This window comes from Struthio camelus, chromosome W (genome assembly GCF_040807025.1).
Source record: "Struthio camelus isolate bStrCam1 chromosome W, bStrCam1.hap1, whole genome shotgun sequence".
In the NCBI taxonomy this organism is placed as follows: domain Eukaryota; kingdom Metazoa; phylum Chordata; class Aves; order Struthioniformes; family Struthionidae; genus Struthio; species Struthio camelus.
The window spans coordinates 41,286,583-41,306,259 of NC_090981.1; the positions used below are offsets into that span (position 1 = coordinate 41,286,583).

General features: G+C 35.2%; 1 protein-coding gene across 3 annotated transcripts in view; it reads left to right on the forward strand.

Moving 5' to 3' along the window:
- The window catches only part of LOC104152923 (FCH and mu domain containing endocytic adaptor 2), an 89,199-nt gene that overhangs the window by 40,974 nt on the left and 28,548 nt on the right, over nucleotides 1–19,677 (forward strand). For all 3 annotated transcript variants that reach the window (XM_068924669.1, XM_068924670.1, XM_068924671.1), the window contains exons 9-12: nucleotides 5,609–5,653; nucleotides 7,495–7,567; nucleotides 11,719–11,743; nucleotides 19,200–19,254. In XM_068924669.1, the coding sequence (XP_068780770.1) occupies nucleotides 5,609–5,653; nucleotides 7,495–7,567; nucleotides 11,719–11,743; nucleotides 19,200–19,254 (198 nt within the window). The remainder of the gene's footprint in view (nucleotides 1–5,608; nucleotides 5,654–7,494; nucleotides 7,568–11,718; nucleotides 11,744–19,199; nucleotides 19,255–19,677) is intronic.

The following is a 19,677-nucleotide window of genomic DNA, read 5'->3' on the forward strand; positions in this document are numbered from 1 at the left end:
TTTCAAAATCTTCAGAACTGACCCGCTCCTGGATTGTTTGCTTTAGTCTGCAGGCAGATAGCAGCTGCCTGTTTCCATGTGTCTGTAGCTTCATCCCTTTGCCTTTTGTGCCATAATCCGTATCTATCCCTGCTGGTGGAATGCTGTAAGCTACAGCAGGTTGTCTTGGAAAGGTGTTTTAGGGTGTTGCTTGGTGGAAATGTTTATATACGATTAGAAGAGCTTACTGATTTTGAGACCCTCTCCTGCTGTAGAATACTTAACCAAATTCTCACTAACATCCTGATAGGTGGGATACATGTCCTTCAGTGACAGAAATCTAGATCTTCTTACTGCCTTCTGTTGTAAAGATTAACTTTCACTTATGTGCTACATTGTATTTTTGCTATTCTGTGTGTGCAGAGTGTTATATAGTACTTTCAAGTTTACATACAGATATTTAAGGTGTTTAAGCCATTGTATTGCCATTTTATAGTTCAAAATAAAAACAGGCAAGCAAATTGTAAAAAACATTGTCTTGAACCTGAAACTGTCCATTTTTAATTTGACAGAATATTAACTCAGAGACTTTTGCAAGGATTGGACTAACTCTCAGTTATTAGTTTTTGCTTACTCTTGTAAAGGTGTTTTAAAAATATATTTTTTGATTTTCACAATCCTGCTTTAGTTTTAGTACATTTTTAAAATGTATTTTATGTTCATATGAATGCTTGTGAATAGATTTCCTTCTTGGTTCACATTTCCTTGTCTTTTTATGGGAGGAAGAACAAAGGAAATCTCAAAACTACTTTGCCTGTAGTACTGCAGGTGATGATGATGATGATTATTATTACAGTGTGGCAATATCTAGGTGGTCCTTTTCAGTGTTTAGGGCTACCATGTCACAAAGGCTTTGACAACTTTTGCAAGAGTGTCTACTTCAGTCTCTGTCATCAGCAGTACATTTTAAATGTGCCACAACTGCTCTTCTTTGGATGTTGCAATGGACAGTAAATCTGTGGTGGTTAGTACTCGCTTCAGAAATTTCAGAGGTCAGCCTGTGCAGCATTAGATTCTATAAACAAAATTATCAGTGCAGTTGAGATGATAATCTTCCAGATTTTGGACTGAAATCCTCATTGGGGTTAACCCTTTGCCTACGCTTTAGTCACTGCGTGAGTCTGTGACTTGTTAAGAAAACCCGTTTGCCTCGTAGTGAATAGACAGTACATCCACATTAAAATCTCCATGCAGTTGCTGTGAAAGTTATTGTGATACTGTGATAGCAGCCCATGAGTTCTAACACATGGACATACATCTGTATATTACCTCTATCTGGCAGTCTCCAGTAATGCTGCCAACCTGCTAGGTGTTTTTGAGTAGATCATCTAATGATTGAGGAAGCAGCAATCCAAAAGATGGATGTTATGCTTGTTCAGGGGAGAAAGCACTTTGAAGCAGTTTTGCAGTGATAGTGCAGACACTTTTATTTCCAGATGCACAAGGACAGTGCAGGGGAACTTTTTAAGAATGCTGCTGGGTTACTCATGGATGCTCTGCTTCTGTAACAATATCTGTGCTTCAGGCCTTTGGGCTGGCATGGGGACTGCATTTGGTTCTGGTGGGAGATGATGTGGTCTCCGAAGACACTTCTGGCTGGACATAACAGTAACCTCTTTGGGCGCAAAGCCATTTGCCTTTAGGAAACTCTAGCTATTATGTGGGCTACCAAAAACTCATCAAAGCAATCCTGTTTTCTAAGTTGGTTCACCATAAAGTGCCACATAAAACATCTATTTTTGAAATGTTGTTTTGATTTAAAAATACTGCTCCTCAGGCAAAATGTGGTACTCTTCACAGCAAGCATTATAGGAAACAGAGCTCTTGGGAGATCTGTTCTGAAATTGCGGAAAAAAATACTCCAAAAATGTAGAACTGCTACAGATTTCATCGTGCTCAAAAGGGCAAGATGTAGGAATTTACCTTTGCTTTGCTAGTACAAGCAAATAATGCAACACATAGTATTGGGGCAGGGCTGAGGGTGTTAAATACAAATTTAGAAAAGCAGTAAACTTATCTTTGGGAGTTGGAAGAAAATGATAAAATTCATTTATTTTCATGGACTCATTAGTGACAGCTGTTAGTGTCTTAAACTTCTGAGATTCCAAAGTCTGAAGGCCTGTATGAAAATTTGAATTAACTAGAAAAAAAACAGGTTAGGATAGAAATATGCTTTAGAGAAGTGACTTCTGTATTAACTCTGCCTGTCTTGGAGGAGCATAAAATAAGCTAATAGGTGTCATTAGGAAGAATGTATGTTTAAAATTTCCAAGGTAAACTGACACAGATATCTGTGAAAAACGGGACTTCCTACTGAAATCTGTGGCACAACTTCTATCACATTACTATCTCTCACAATTCACAACTAACTACAAGTTTTTCAGCCTTTCAGTTTTAAGAATGAGATAAATTTGGGTGGGATGAGTAAGCAGGCTTGTCTTAAATCTAATCGGAAATGCTAACCTGATCTTCATATGAATTTCATATGAATGCATTGTGCGTTTTGATTGATTCAGTACTTAGCGTGGATGTTTGTCTCTTGAACTAAACAACTTATTAAGTGGTAAAAAAAATACCTTCAAAGATGAGTGTTAGGCAAGCGTAATGGGAAAAATGTAGAAACCTTGATGTCTTGTTAAAGAAAAATCTTTTTCCACTTGTGTTAGAAGTGAAAGTTAGATATTGGTCTGAAATAAGGACTACCATGAGTTTGATCTGAATCGTGAATATTTGTATGTTTCAATGAGGAGTGTAAAAGACTTAAAAGTCTAGGGATCACTCGTAGTAGCTGCGAAGGGAGAAGAAAAAGATGATATTCTGAGAAAGCTTGCGTGTTGTATTTCTCTAAAAATATGTTTAAATCTGTATGTTGTTTACAGGTTTTTTCTCCTTCTGTTTTTGTTTTGGGGTGAGCATTTGTGGCTGATTTGGTTTTTGTTTTTCTTCCTGGCCAAATGGAAATATGTATAGGAGCAAGAAACAGAAGTAGTTGAATCGTTAGCAAAATGATGAAAAGTGTATATCGTCTGAAGTGAAATGCTGAAGAAGTAATGAGTTTGTCCTTCAGCTTCTGTGTTATGGTATTCTTTTGAATTTCTTGCTCAATGCATTTTGAGTAATAAGAGTTTAGATACCTGAAACAAAATATTGATGAAATCAGTGTAGGAATGCAGATGTCTGCAGTTTTCTGATGTTTTTTTTTTTCTGTTGTGTTTTTGTTTTATGAGATGACCAGATTTGCTCACTTGTGGAGCACATTGACTTTTGTTTTACTATGAATTTAATGGAGTGCAAAGGAGAAGAAATTGGAAGGGCTGCCTAAAATGTCGGTGAATTTACAATATATAGTAGACTGAGAGAACTGTTTGGAATTTGTATTTGGTCTTGCCATTTTGAATAATTCGACTGACATTTGAAATTATCTAGTGTTTGAATGTTGAAGTCATTGTGATATTCTGCTCTCCAGAGCCAAACAATTATTTTATGATATATTTTGATGAGAATCAGAACTATTAACTTCCCATAAGGAATTGCAGAAAAATTATTCTAAGGATATCAGTGGTTTCTAGTCCTGGATTCTCATCCTGCTGATGGTTTTACAAGCACTCAGGTTTTTTTGCTAGCAGGGAAGATTTTGCAGACTCAATATCTTAATTGCAATAAATACAAATTTTACTTTGAGCACGTTCTTTTTAATTCATTAGACATCTGCAAAATTTCACCGAAAGTATGTGCAGATTTTATATAACATTATGATGAAAATAATTTGTTTAACATTAGTGAGCATGCAGTTATATTGTCAGTTTCGTGGTTGTCTTTTTGACATCAGCATAATTTTTCATTTGCGGTTTGGAAAAATCCACCAGAATGCGGTGTTTATACCTGATCATACACAGTTTCAGGCTGCAAGAGTTAAATATGCATGTTAGGGGTTACATTGTAAATATAACTGTTTGAGGTCCTTAACTCTGAGTTAAATGTGAATTAATTCCAGGTGTATAATTCACAATGCTAATTCACAGCTAAATTATTTTTAGCTGCGTCGTAACATTGCTAATTACAGCATAATGATTTGTTATGTTGTACTATTAAAAACAAACGGAAACTTGCAGTCTCTGTGTTTCTTGTAGTTAGGATCTGATTCTATATGTTAATTATTTTAAGACTGAGACAATGGCACACTCATTTTGAGAAGAACATGAGTGAAAACACTGGAAAATGCTTTCAAGTACACTTTATTTTGTTTTATGTGGAAACACCCTGCACATTGTTCAGCTCTTGTATTTATCGTATTACGATAATCATAATTTCAAAATAAAAAAAAGAGAGATTACTTATGGGCAAATGTGTTTGAGGGCAGGAATGAAAGTAATTTCTGTATTTGAGGTTTACACAGTTGCTTTGCTTTCAGTTGGTTGTAATTGACATTTCCAGATGCGAATCTTTCACTCAAAGTAGTTGCTGAAGTCTGATGAAGAGAAGGTTTGGCTGCCTTAGAGTATAACATTGATAACCTTTTTTTCCTTCTGTCTTAACTGCAATGTGTGTAAACTTGTGTTTATGCCCTCAAAATGGTTACTTAAGGTTAAGTAATAACGCCTTTGCCCCAGTGCTGATAGATACTGTTGCAAGCTGCTGTTTGAAGCAGTGGCCAAGTGGCCAGTTGTTAGTAGGGAGTGGAAGGAGGGCTCCGCACTGCCCCTTCCCTCTGCTTGCTTTGCACCGGCACAAGCGCTCCTGTGAGTCTGCTATCTTAGCTCCCTGAAGAAGGTCTTATGGAAAATCACTGGTGTGTGGGTTTTTTTTTTTTCCCCTGCAGCTTTAGCTCCCTAAAATGGCTCACAGTGAGGTTAAACAAGATTGAGAAATGGGGGTTGGGTCTTCGCAATGACAGCTGACTCCTACCTTGTGTTAGCTGTAATGGGAAGCCACAGTGGTGGCTTTATTTAGATACTACACTTAACGCAGTGTCCGCTGCTGTTTTGTCATGTTTATAGTCTTAACAATTTTTTAAGTTTTTTTTTTTTTATCTTCTTTATTACTGTATATAAGATTCTGCACATAATTTTTAATTGTCCAAATAACTGGCTATGGTGAGAAACAGAGGAACTAACAAAACAGTTAGCAAAAGTGTGAACTTCAAAATAAGACCTGTAGCTGTGCTCTTTTCCTTTTTGATTTTTCTTTACATAGCTCTTCTTTCCATAAATGAAGATAAATCTAAAACTTCATACTAATACTGTATTATAGATGCAATTTTTGAATGAGAAGAGGAAACAAATTAGGTATGCTTTATGAAGTTGAAATAACATAGGCAATTAAATTGTATTTGAACAGTGTGTACTGGTATTTTAATTTTTTTGTTATGAAAGTATGGAAACATTTGATAATTTACTGTACATGTGTGATTTCGCAAGCTGACCACTTACAGGGCAATTATGGTTTCACAGTTATCTAAATTTTTAATTAGATTATCTAGTCTTTTCAGGAAATAGTGTTTAAAACATCTTAGCAATTGACCTGCATTTGAGATTAAATTTAACCTGATGTTTATCTTCATTTCTTTAAGGTCCTATTGAATTTGAGGAATGTAACACATCTAGTGCAGTTGAAGGTAAGTTATTGTGGTATAGTTATTTACATCAAAATGCTGTGGATAGAATCTGAAGCTGAGGAATGAATGGTATTTGGCACATGAAACTGTATGAATTTGAAGTATTCTGATAAGCTAATAAGTAACTGTTCCTTTGAAATATGTACTTCTACCAAACTTCTACGAAAATAAGATTTACAATACTTTATTAGTCTAATGCATGATTTTCAGAAAATTTTAATGTTTTTTTATAAATATACTTTGGCTAACACCCTCTCATTGCAGAGGTTTGGATCTGGTTCACTTATGACTGTGAATTTAATTTACAAGCGTCAAAATAAGCCTCAAGCTCTTTCCGTTGTTGCCATGTTAGTTATACCAATTCTAACGCAGAGTTATGGTCACAAAACCTTCCTTTATTGATATAGCTTATTTTGCTTAGGGGATTGTTTTAAGCAGTTAAGAACTGTTTTATTTGTATAAGCTATGTATTTACTTTGGGGCAAAGGAGTTGACAGTGTAGCTATGGCAGCCGACAGCTCTTAAAGTTGCCCAGATTGCAGCTGAGAGGCTTAAAATCTTATTTGACTGAAACAGAGAAGCTCCATCTTCAGAACTACTCCTATCTCCGTTTGTCGCTGGTTTTGGCTGGATAAACCACAGAAAGGAAATAAATCCCAGACTCTGCATTTAAAAATAATTTTGGAGCAATGATTTCTGTCTCTGTTAAAATATAAAATGTGACTGAGTTTACAGCTACGTGAAATATGAAGTTCTTAGTTATTTCATCCAGAAAATTTCTAAGAGTAGAAAGGTTCCTCGCTTATATGTGCTATGTAATTAAATTCTGTAATGGGGAATATAACAACTACTATTTTTTTAAACAATGTGCTCCAAGTTATGAGTTGTTAAATTTTGGAATCCAAATGATTTCCACTGTTCTGCTCAAAACATGACTTGCTGCAGGAGGTTTATTGTATCAAGTCAAAGTTGTAGACTGTTTGGATCAGATGCTTGCGTTTGGTCCTTTTGTATAAAGCTTGGCAGTGTACTTGCTTCAGCAAAACTTGGGGAGAGAAGCAGAAAAGACAGTAAGCCTGATGGAGACTTTAAGTGTATTTTAGTTTGAGTACATTAAATGAATATGAAAGAAAACTTTTTTTCTGTATTATAGCTATATGTATCCAGTGTTAAAAATGAGGAAGAAAAAAAAAAGGGAAGGCATGGTTCCAGATTCAACAGGAGCCAGCCTTAGAGCCAGCTACAGCGCTGGGATATAATGAGCTCGGCATCAACTGGAAAGCCTTAGAGACGTTCTCTGTTTCACAGGACCAAGATCCTACTTGCTGAGAGAGGCTGGGGCTCACAACTTTCAGGACTATTCAGGGAAAGAAGAACAGCGTGTTGAACTGCAGTGACTGAGCGGGGCAGGGTCCAGTCCCTGAGCCGTGTGTGTTGGCTGTTCAAGCTCAGCAGGAGCAATAGTTCCTGCTGAGTTTCTCAGAGCAGAGTCTCTTCCCTCAAAACTGGCAATGCACCCACCTTCCATAAAATAAGTGGCAGTCCAGCATACCCTACTTAGAGAGTTGCATGTACAATGCAAATCAACACTTTAGGTTAAAGGTTACTTTAACCTTTTTTCTTAATTTAATTCTTTGATTGGTATGTTACTTACAACGTATTGGAATAATGTTGCAGAGATCTTGTATTGCTTTCGTTGGGCTCCATGCCCAATGTTAGATTTTTGTGTCACTCATTATGGCAGCATTTAGAAAGTACTGACATTGGTATACACCAGTGTTGGACTTTGGTAAATATATGCTCATCTCTGATCTTTAAATAAAAAAATGTTTGTTCCATAGGGATAAAACCACGGAAGAGAAAGCCTTTTGGTTTATCAGGAATAATGAAAAAAGAAAAAGATACTGAATCTGTGTAAGTGTATTTCCAGCTTTTCAAGCTTTCAGTTGTGTTATGTAAACTACTAAAAATGTGGAGATAAGCATTAGCTGATGATTAACAAAAACAGTGATTTTTATAATGAAAGTTCAAAGGAACACTATCAATATGAACACATTATAGACATTTAAGATTTTTGCATTTAAAGATGTTAAGTAAACAATATAAATGCACTCTTACTAGTTTACTCATATGTTTCACTGTTTCCTCTGCATAGATAAGTAGTTCTCCCTTGTGCAGACATTTAAACACTGTAGATAATGTTATTCTCACGTGTGCTCCTACCCAAATAAGACCTTTGGAAGTGAAAAAGGTGCTGTATATCTAAGTGTGTGTTTGCAGAATTGAGGTTTTAATTATTTGTTGGAAAAACTCTTATGTGCAGTAGAAGGACAGAAATATCTTTGAATGTTTTACTAGAAATCATATGCCCATTCATTTCTGAAAGAGCATTATTTTAACTCATGATTGATATTCCCACTATACCCTTTGTCATATTCATTGCCTGTGCTCTCTCTGTCTCAGGAATTAAGATATTCCAGAAAGTGAATTTGAATAAAAGTTTTAGGTGAATTGGTAGTATTCTGTGTATTAGTAATTAGGGTTACTATATTTCAGTGTATTTTGTTCATAATTTCTAGAAGCATTTTCTCAACAGAAGAGTTTGATTTAACAGGAAATAGCTTATTTAAAAGAAACTTAGAAATTTAGAAATATTTTCAAAATGGCAATATTTTAAAACATTCTCTTTATTTTAAATTTTTTTATTTTAGCAGTCTTAGTTTTTAAATAACATGTTTAGGAATTCATGACCTAAGAACTACAGATGGTGCGTGTTTACACGTACAAAGTGCGAAAGCCTTATGGCTATTTTTCTTTTGTTATTTGATTATAACAGTGACACGTTTCTAAACAATACTTTTTTCCTCTCTATTTTGATGCCATTAGGACTCCAAGGTGGTACTTTTTTCTTCTTTCTTTCTTTCTTTTTTTTTTTTTACATCATTCCATTATATTTCTGTTCTTTCTGTGATTTAATCTTCCCTTGCACCATACTTTACTATGCCCAAGTAGATGGAGACAGAAATGTAGATAGTGTGGTTTTAGTCAGCAGTAATCTGAGAATACTGTTCTGTTATAAGGACTTATTTCTTGTGATTATGATTTAGTTAAAATATTTACATTTGAATGGTATAAAGATTTGAGGATTTTGATGTCTTAAATACTTTTAGTGCACTTCTTTATAGTAATCCCTTCTCCCTGGAAACTGATTTAGTGAAGAAATTTTCTTTATACTGCACAACTGTTGCAGTATCCAATAGCAGCCAAAAAATGTGTTGTTCAATTGCTATCCTTTCCTGGAAATTAGTCATTTTGGTAGCATTGAGTACTGATACATAATTAAAAAAAGAAGCTATCTGCTTTTCTTGTCCAACAAAAAAATTATTTTGGCCTCCATGTGAGTTATTACTCAAACTAATTTCGTGTCATTTATTAGTTTGTTTGCAAACCAAGCATCTCCTTCCATCCGTTCTTTGTCAGATGATGAAATTTTATCTGGCTCCAGAAAAGATTTAGGGCTGTTAATATCATTTTTCTGGAGCCAATAGAGGCCAGGAAGTTTCCAAACTGACTCTTTTCAGGTAAAACAGTTAGCGTGTCTTGACTCAGAGATTGTGTTTCCTTGAGCTGTAACAGAACAATTTTCTTGGGTGCTGGGGGCTGAAGACTGGCTTCTCTACACTGTCAAACACTTCATACCTGTGTGTGCTGATCCATTGAATCTGGATACTTTTCCAAAAGCTACTTTTTCCCAAAGACATCTTATCTAATGGAGAAAGGAAATATGGGTGTCTCTTTCTAGGAGAAATTGTTTTGCGTGGCACAGTGATGTTGTCAGGCAATATAAATCAATGCAGCCACTCTGAATTGGGAAAAAAGTTGCCTTACTTTCTATGACTTGGACTAAAACTTGATTTATGTTATATTATTTGTATCTATATATACATTCAACACAGAATTGAATAGCTACTAATGTCAGAAAGAACTGCAATGATACTGACCTATATAACACATGCTGTAAGTTTTTACAGATTCTCACATTAATCCTTCTAACTGAACAAGAACATCACATTTTAATATTGGGTTTTCAAATAATAGATGACCCATTATATGTCTAAGTAAAATAGTCTAGTAGTTATTTATCATCACTTTAAAAAGTTTTATTGCTAGTCTCTTTTTTTTCTGATTTCATCTTCCAGTCAATGATCTTGTTACAGGCTTTACATCACAGAACTCGGTATTATCAGAAACCTCCACGGGGCGGGGGGACCACACTTCTGTTTTAGTTGTTAGCTATAATCCTTAAATTCCCTTAGAGAATCCCCACTTTCTGGATATGTTACCTTATACTGGAAGTCTGACCTCGTTCTTTCAGCTTGAAAGAAAGGAAGATGATGCAGCTAGCTATGCAAAAGCAAACCCCCCTAAAACTCGATGTCCTCATTTCCCACTTCTCCAGCCTTCGTCACTTGCAAACTTCACCAGCAGTTAGTTTTCCTTTGTATCTTGAGAATGGATCCTGGCAGATGCTGTCAGTGCTCCTCTGAATGCTACTGTACTTACAGTTACTTTTTGAGATCTATCAGCTAGTTAGTTTTGAAAATATTCAGTATGAGCTATATTGCTTTCATTGTAGTTTGTCTTGCATCATGTTCTCACATTTCGTAGCTTTTATGGACTTTAGGCTGTCTTGTTTGAGTTGTACGGATGCTTTTTAAAGCCAGATGTCATAAAATGTGTTTCTTACATCTCCTGAGAGAAGTCTAACACTTGGTCTCTTTAAGCTGTAAAAGTAGCTGTTAAAGTAGCTTTTTCTCTTTTAAAGTAGCAGTTTCTCTTGCTATGAATTTTTCTTCGCCGGCAGGGGGAGGTAAGACCTCAGATAAATAGAGCGCACACTTTCTTCTGTGTGGTGCCTTTCCGAGGAGGCAGGATCCTTCGTTTCACTGCCAGATCCTTAACAGGCTGTACTGAATTTCATATTAATGTTTCCATGTTTGCAAGTTTTCATACCTGTTTTTAAAGACACTGCAGTTTGTACATTTAACCTACTTAGCCTTTCAGAGAAGATAGTTTCGTTTCTTACAAATTCTAATGTTCTTTCTCTTTTTGGTAAGCACATCTTTAGCATGTTCTGCTAGACTATGTATAAAGACTGTTATTCAGTTATGCTTGTGGTTTTATGTTAGGGTGTAGATTACAAAGGCCTGTATCTTACACAAGTATTGCCACATACTTTAAGTGTAATTGCCTCTACTATCAGCGTACATCAGTGAGAGAGAATCCATGTCGTTCATTTTTGGAAATACTACTGTTTGAATCCCAAAGTTATGCTGGAAACAGTTTAACACATGAGTAACATATTTGCAAGCATTGTCTTTCTGCCAACCACTTTAAAACAATTCTAAAAAGGACACTCTATTATTTTTCCAACATCTTCTGGTGGTTATTGTTGTTCATTTCTATACTGCAACCATCCTTGACAAACATGAAGAACATTCTAAAGAGAGAAGCTCTGAATTTACCGTAAGAGTAGTCGTAATGGCTTTAAGAACTGGTTGATGTACAAAACGATTTGCAGTTGCATGTGGACAATTTCATTTGATTGGTGACTGTGATTTGTTATACACATCATCCAGGGACTTGACTCTTAAATTATGTTCATCCACACAAAATTGTTGATTATATTTGCCTAAAAAGCAAAATATGGTGCATATTCACAAAGGTAATTTTAAATACAGCCTTGTATTGCTGTCTTCCCTAGATTCTGTCTCCCCTTGCTCCCCCCTCCCCCCCGATGTGAGTTAGGGCCACCTTGCAGCTTTTGATTTTCAGTATTTATTGTGCATTTTTCTTCTACAGTGTTTTCAGCTTCTTTTATTTAAATTTCATGCTGTTGAATGCAGATGTATACTGTAAATTTTAAGAGTTTGAGAGGCAAATGGGTCAAATGTGATGTTTCCAATTGATTGAAATTATTAAAGAAAGTACCAGAACTGTTTGAATGAAATAATTTGTGCATTTTATAATTGTACATTTTCTTTCTTTCTTTCTTTTTTAAATAGAGAATGTCCAGATGCAGACTCAGTTGTAAGTAGGCTTATTTTCAACACAAATACATAAGCTAACATTGTCAACCATTAAGTCTAACCAAACTTGGCTTATATCCAGGTCCCGTGAATTATTATTGTTGTGATAGAGGTTTTAATATTTTGATGACATAGTTGAAGTGTTAATTTTGCTCAGAACATAGTCTGAGGCAGCATGCATAAGTGTGTTAGGAATGCATTTATATTTCCTAATAGTTTTATGTTTTAGAGAACATATTATTACTGCAATTATTTGCTACTTTATTTTGAAGGTTCATAGAGTTTAAATTAGTTGACTAATAGGTTCTAAGCGCATTAATCTTTCACACTACTTTCTGGTGGATCTAACTTTGCCTCCTCATTTTCCTCTCCTTATTACTGTCTCTTTGGAATATTCTTCTAATGTTAGTGGCACTCTGCTTGATTGCTGCCAATAGAGTGTAGGAATATACATCCTTAAATATTGCTGTAAATGAAGAATCTCTAAATACACTTTACTGATAGTCTGTTTTTCACTGCTATTTTTAATCTGTGGTACGTTTTACAATTTTATTTATTAACGCCAAAGAGGAGGCAGTTACAAAGGAAATTGATATGTTAATGCTTTTTTATTTCCTAATTGAGCCTTTTGTGTTTATTTAAATATAGATGTCATCTTGAATTATATGTAACAGAGAGTGCAGCTCCATATGGCCACAGCAGGGAAACGTTTACAGAATGATCGAAGTAATTTTCTGTAGACTGATTTGATTTTCATTTGGCTTATCTAGATGTCACTTATATTAAACAGTTTAATTTTCTAAGTTCATCTGTTATGTGAATTTTCTCCTTGGCATTCAGTATCTGTGAGTGTTAGTACCTTATATTAAAAATTTTGTTAGAAACTTGATTTAAAAAAATATAGTAGAACTGCTCTTCTAAATAAGGAGGAGTAAATTTTACTGAATAAACAAGTATATATGTATGAACGGCCTTGCAAACATAAATCAAGACAGGCTTTTTGGTCCCATACAGAGTCATCTTAATTTCAAAGCAGATTTCTTTTCTTAGTGCATTTAAAGTAAAAGTGCCTTAGAATTATCCCTAGAATTATCAGGCCCTTAATGGAAATAATGTCTTTTGACAGTTCAGGTTGAACCACTGGGGTGAAACAAAACTGGCTTTGACTTTTGGTATTTATTTTCTTACTTGCTTGTTTTGATCCTTATTTTTCTTTTTTTGAAAATGATTAATTCAGCAGATTCAACTGTAAACATGTCTGGCGCTGTTTCCGGCTGCATGAGGCAAACTGTATGAACATACAAGTGAATTGTTTTGTCTAGATATAATTTATGCACGGTAAAAAATCTAACTTGCACAGTGCCTAACAACAAAAGTAATACTTGGATTGTATTCTCTTTTGTTTTGTGCCTAACATTTTATGAGTGCATTTGCACTTCAAAATATAGTTTGCCATTTCTTCTTGCTTTCCACAAGCAACAGTATTGTTTTGAATGGCAGAATCCTTTAATAACAGAAGCCGTTAAAGTCACTCCTAAGAAAAATGGTGCAGAGTACCGTAGCTGAGATTCATTCACCCCTTATGATCAGCTCGTCCCCAGGGTGCTCTTATATTCTAAGGCTGGCAGCCTTCTCTGGAAGGTCCTGTTTCAGATACTTTTTGTTTTCCTTGTCTTTTACTGGAAGACTTCCTTTCTGTTTCATTTTTCGAACTTGATCTAAATGGTTATTGCTATCTGTGTTGGCATCTCTATGATGATTTGCTTTGTATACCTCTTTGTAGTAATTATACATTTCAGGAATTTGAACTAGGAAAAGTGTTTGAACCTGGAAAAGCAAAACAATATAACATAAAAGCTGTTTTCATTTTTTGTTTGACTGATAGAAAAATAAAAAGGACTGGCCCTTGGAAAACTCAGCTTCTTTAAGGTGTCCCAGTTATCGTTTTGTTTAACTTTGGTCACTCACTGAAAATCTCAGTGTCTCTTTTATATTATTAACTTGACCTTTTCCCAAAGGTCAGGGGTTTTGGCTTTTGTTTATTTGTCAGGAATCTTAATCATTGTTCTCTTGTGTAAGAGAGAATCACTCTACAATTATTTATAGTTATGAGGACTGAGATAAATGCCTTGAAACTTTAAAAATAAGGCTCCAGTAAGAACTGAATTCAATACTTTTATCAGCCAGTCCTAGGTGATATTGTGGGTCATTGAATATATAGTATGTAGCCAGTTCCATTAGAGCCCTTCTCACTAGTTCAAAATGTACAGTGCAGTGTGTGCCAGCTTACATTACTTCTCTGTTTCCACAAACAAAACAGGGAGGTAGTCCTAAGCTGTGCTTTGTGTAACTGTGGAAGTTCTTGAATTTATCTGTGGGAAGCAGACAAGATCTGCTTGTACTCATCCTTATTTGTAGCTGCCAGGTTATATGTATGGGAAAAGATAATTTTAATGCAAATGAGTAAATTATTAATTCCTTTCTGGACATTTTGTAACTACTATAGGAGGTTTTTATATGATTATGGGTAGGAAGGCAGCTGTGATCTGAGAACTGGTATCTATTGAAAAGGTTGACTATTTCAATAAGCAATCTCTGTTTAAATATAGATTACAGTAGGGCAGGAGATTTAAAGCTTCTGCTCTGTTATATATCAATCTACACATCCAACTGTTCCATTAAATTAAGCCTTGATAATTAAGAAAAATACAAAGGTAACTGCCTGTACGCTGGAAAGAGGTAGAAATTGAAGTTTGGCTTGGTGTGCATTTATTACCTCGCGAGTAGTTCTGTAAGCAGAACTAATTGTCTTGTTTCTCATTGATTTCCTAGGGAAAATCCTCTAGGGACTGGCCACCTTCTGTCTGTAGGAGGATATGAGCTCTAGTTTTTCCTCTGGTGAGGGCATTTACAGCGTTTCTCTTATCGTCCAGTAAGATCCGAGTTTGGACTGCAGACTTTCCCTTGGTTGGGATACTTGCAGAGTCTCTCTCTTCTACTTGGCTACCTATTTTCAGGAAGACTATAGTAATGTAATTATCTTTGAGTCCTCTCTTCTGTCTGTCAAATTCATTTGAAATTGTCCAGTAAGTTCAAAAGTAATTAAGGGAGCCACTGACGCATGACGTGTGATGCTGATACTTTTTCCGTAGAAAACTGGAATGCAAACAAATACACTGAGGCATCCAAATCTTTTCATTAACATATTTACATTTGTAACATAATTAAGTACAGCATAATTAATATTTATAACATAATTACAGAATTAGACACCTTTTTATTGCTAGGGAATGATTGATTGAATTTGGAATTATCATACTCTTAACTTGCAGGATGCAAGTGTAAACTTAGTGAAATTCATGTGTTTTTCTTTATTTGCATTTTATAATGTTTAATTCTGGCATATTTTGAATAGCTGTTGTTGGTACAAGGTATAAAGCTTTGTAGTGACAGTACAAGACAGGAGCATTTTGAATACCTGTTTTCCTTTCTTTCTGCCTCCCAGGCAACGGAAGAAAGTGACTGGCTCCTCTCTTCTGTGCCTTTTGGGTTTATGCAGCCTAAAGAGAGGAGGTCATAAGAATATATGACATCTCTGTCTCAGCCTAAGGATATACTGAGCTAAACTTGCATCCCAAAGATGTCAAAAGTGGAGTGGCCCCTCTTCTCCTGTTCCAGCTCCCGAGCTTCATCTGTTTTCTTTGAGGTGCCTTTGGTCCTCCTCTGGTTGCACAGGAAGTCTAATCCAGTTCAGTAAAACGGTAGAAAGTTAAACTTGCAAAAAAAGAAATAGTGAGCTGTTCAGCTCAGCAGTGTCTTGAAGCGTGCCCTCAGGAAAACTTCATAAAAGTCGTCTTGTAACCACTGTAGATATCCCAGGAGAAGAGAAAATGGGCAAAAGTCAAGCTGAAGTCCAGTTAAGGTTTCTTTCTTCTTGACCCTGTGACCAACCTGGGAGCTGTGCTAACATTGCTAATAAAGGACCAAATGAAGTAGCTAGACTGTAATATACTCCGAATGTTCATCTCTTGTCCTTTATATGTACTTCAGAGGAATCAGTAATGTTGTAATGGCGTGGCTTCCATTGATTTTGGATGTCAGAGTGGACAGAGCAAAGAATCTGACCCAAAGTATTGACTGGAATTCTAAAAATAAGTTTTGGGAATAGAATGTCTAGTCCTTATGCTTTTTGTATGCGCAATTTTATTTTGTCACCTATTTTGTCTTTATGTTATATTTCTTTAAAAAATTATTCACCCCAGAAGGTTTTTAGAACATATGGGTGCAAAGACTGAATTATAAAGCCCCATTTTTTAAATGTATTTTTAAAGCTATGGGGAAAACTGTATTTTTATAGCGGTAAGTTTGATTGTTCAGCAGAATGTCTGAGAACGTGAGGCCTTGTCAGTAACGCAAGGAAGTCCACCTCTCCAAGGACTTCCACAGAGTTCAAGTCACATTCCTGTTGAGCTTTTCTCTCACTCCAAAAAGTACAAATAAAGCGTTTGGGTGGGGGACTAGACCTTCATCCCAAAATCATATCAATAACTTATACTAATAGAAAGCCAAAGTTTATAAAAATCTTCAGCCTTCTTCCTCCGTGCTGAAGTTCAAAAATGACACCTGTATACATGGAGGTTATGCTTTTTACTCAGTTTGGCATGCTAGACAAATCACGTCTTGACTATTGTGTGCCTGGTACTTAAAAGATGCACCATGATCCACCACGTTACATGTTGTTCTATCTTTGCAGTTGTGTGGAGAAGGGAGGAAGACTTAGACAAGTAAAAATAAATGGCTTCGTACAGATTTGTGAACGTATATCTCGCCCAAATGGCTGTCTTCTGCTGCTGTCACATAATGAATTAGTAAATACAATTCTAATGCTTCAGGAAGCAAGGAGAACTGTTCACCAAGAAAGAAAGTATTAGGAAAAAGAAGTCATGTAGGCCTGCTAAGATAGGAACAAGGATAGGAACAATTTTTCAGTTCATACGTTCAGTACTTGAGCTGTAAAGCTTCCGTCTTAACTTGTGCCTTTTTGTGTGAAGCTGTAAATACAGAATACATGCTAAAGTGAGATTGCTAAGGAATAGACGTTGAAAGTACCTTTACGAGATGGTAGGTTAAGAAGAAAGAATTAAAAATAAAATCTAACTTTTTAAGAATTTTAAGATTTTAGTACTTTCTACAGATTTAATTTATCCTAAAGATCATTCAGTAAATTGGAAATAATGCAGTGAAAATAATTTCTACAACCTAAATTTGTTCATAGTTTTATCCCAAAATAGGCAGATTTGCCAGCTACTGTCATTTTTCCTGCATGTCCTCAGTAATAATATCCTTTACATATTTGGCCTGGCTAGAAGGAAAAGTAAATGTTGTATATTTAAAGATTTTTGTTGTTTTTTCAGTTCCTCTTAACGATGAATGATCCTGATGTATTGAAAATTTCCTATTGTGACAACTAGAATTGGTTCAGAATTCAGAAACTGTAGTATTGTAGGAATGTGTACCTACCCTCTAGCTATATGTTTTTGTTCTGTTTACTTTGATGTCAAGTTTCATTAGTATTTTTTGGTATATAAACAAGGTCAGCCTGAGGTCGAGCGTAGATAAGAGCCGTGATCTGAGCAAGTGGAGCTAAGGTACTGAACCGTGTGATCCTACTCTTATTACTTTTTTGTGTGATCCCTTTTTTTTTAAGCACATAGTGATGAAGACCAGGTCTTCCAGTTTTTTTTTTTTTCAGAAGATAAATTGAATCTAGATGTTCCATATTTTAAGGTTTGCATCTAAAGATTTGTTTTGATGACGTAGTTTGATGCACAATTTAATTAGGTACCGTGTTAATTACATCTCTTATACAGTATTATATTTTGTGCTCCTTTTAGCAGAAGGTTTGATCCATATTTAAATTCTTTCCATTTAATTCAGAAGTGCTACCTTTAGAGAGCTGTACAAAGGAAAATCTTTCTCAGTAAAATGGCAGACATCCCATTTGTGATACCTATAAAAGAAAGAGAGGGACAAGTACACTATACGTTATCTTCGTCAGTAATTCAAAAGCTAGTCAAGTTGAACATTTCTTTAAATTTTGTTTCAAATTTTAGGTGAGGTTAAGGGGTTGCTTGCTAGCTGAAGTCTCTAGTATGAGTCATTTTCTGTTATCTTACTGTCTTTTGGCTGTTAAATATTTTTCTCTTTCAGTCAAACTGCCTCCCAGTACTTACTTTCTAATAGAGTAAGGATAAACTGATTGATATGTTAGAATAAATCACTTTGTACATAAATCCTGTCATTTTTAGTGAGAAATTTATAGCTGGTAAAATTACTACATTTTGAAGAGATCTGGTTTGTGTTTTTTGTAATAACCTTATTATCGCGTCTCAGCAGTTTGCATAGACTGACTATGGATGCAGAGTCATTACGGGGCTTTTATTCTTTTATTCCTCCATTTCGGATGGGGGAAACTATCTATATATTTGTGTTTGTCCCTCTATGTGTAGTGTATGTGATTTTTTTTTTTTGCATATTTTTAATTTTTAGATGATCATATTAGAGAATTAGCTTATGTTAGAGACTATTTTTCTTTCTCCCAAAGCACCTTTAGGAAACTAAGTACTTAGCTAACATCTCTAAATGATTTCTAATGTAATTATCTTCAATCTACCTTTAATTGCCTGCAAGAACGGAACAGCTGAACTAGATGGAAATTCCGGGACCTTTATTAGCTTTAAAAATCAAGGACAGTGCGGGGCATGTGTGAATTAAAACTTGGGAACTTGATTTTGAGCGCTCCTTTTGTAAGATTCTAAATTTCATCAGTACTTTTTTAACTAATTTGAATGTTCTTTGCTAAAGCAACAGTGCAAGCTTTGCTGCCTTTTCAAAGGGGCAGAGAGCAAGCTGCATCCTGTATAACTTGGAATGCTTTTGCTCACATATTAAAGTATTGACTAGTACTTCATAAAGGTTATGCTCCTGCACCATCAAAGCCTCCACTGGTTTAGCTGAAAGAATTAGAAGTCAGAATTAGGAAAATATTTGGGGCCAAGAGAATTATAGGTTTAATTAACACTCAGAAATAAAGCTTAAATATTTAAAATATAAAATGTAACATTTTAAAATATTAAATGATATTTATATTTTATATTGTATAATTTAAAATATGACATTATATGTCATATGCAGACTCGTCAGAACTTGTCAGTTCTTCGTGGAAATTTGGGGGTTGTTTTGTCGCATTTGTCCTCAGGGGTCTTATCTGACACACACAACTTTTGAACTGTAGAGCGTTGCTTGAGAAAACTGTGTTAAAGTTAATAGCGAATAACAATGGCTTTAATGAACTGTCGTATCAAATGATAATTTGTCCATGATATAAAATTGTTTGATTCAAGAACAGCATATTTTTAAGTTATTTGTCAATACCATGATTTTGTTGTTGTTTTTAGAATATTCCTGATGTAGATGATGAAGGATACAGCATTAAACCAGAAGCAACACAGAATATCCTTTCCATTTTTATTTTGTTTAGTTATTTGATGTTTTTACAATTCTTTGAAGAGGTGAAGTACTCATTGAAGTGTTGAGGAAGATGATGTCCATGCTTATGTTGCCACTTTCTGTCTGTATGTTTGTAGCTTCCAGAAAAAGTACAAAGTTTTGTCTAGCCTATATGTTGTGAGTTTTTGTGTGTAAATCTGGAGGAATATTTTGAGAAGAATATTAGACTAAACATCTCAGGAACTTTAACAGGAATTTGTAACCTGAGGTTTAAAAAAAAAAAAAGAAAGAAAGAAAAAAAGCCTGAACAAAAAATTTAAGGTGACCATGCAGATCATCCTCCTTGAAAAGCTTTCACAGAGTTTGCAAAATAGAATTCTCTTTTAAGCATGCTGAAGGCTTATCTGTTGTATGCCTGCACCCTCC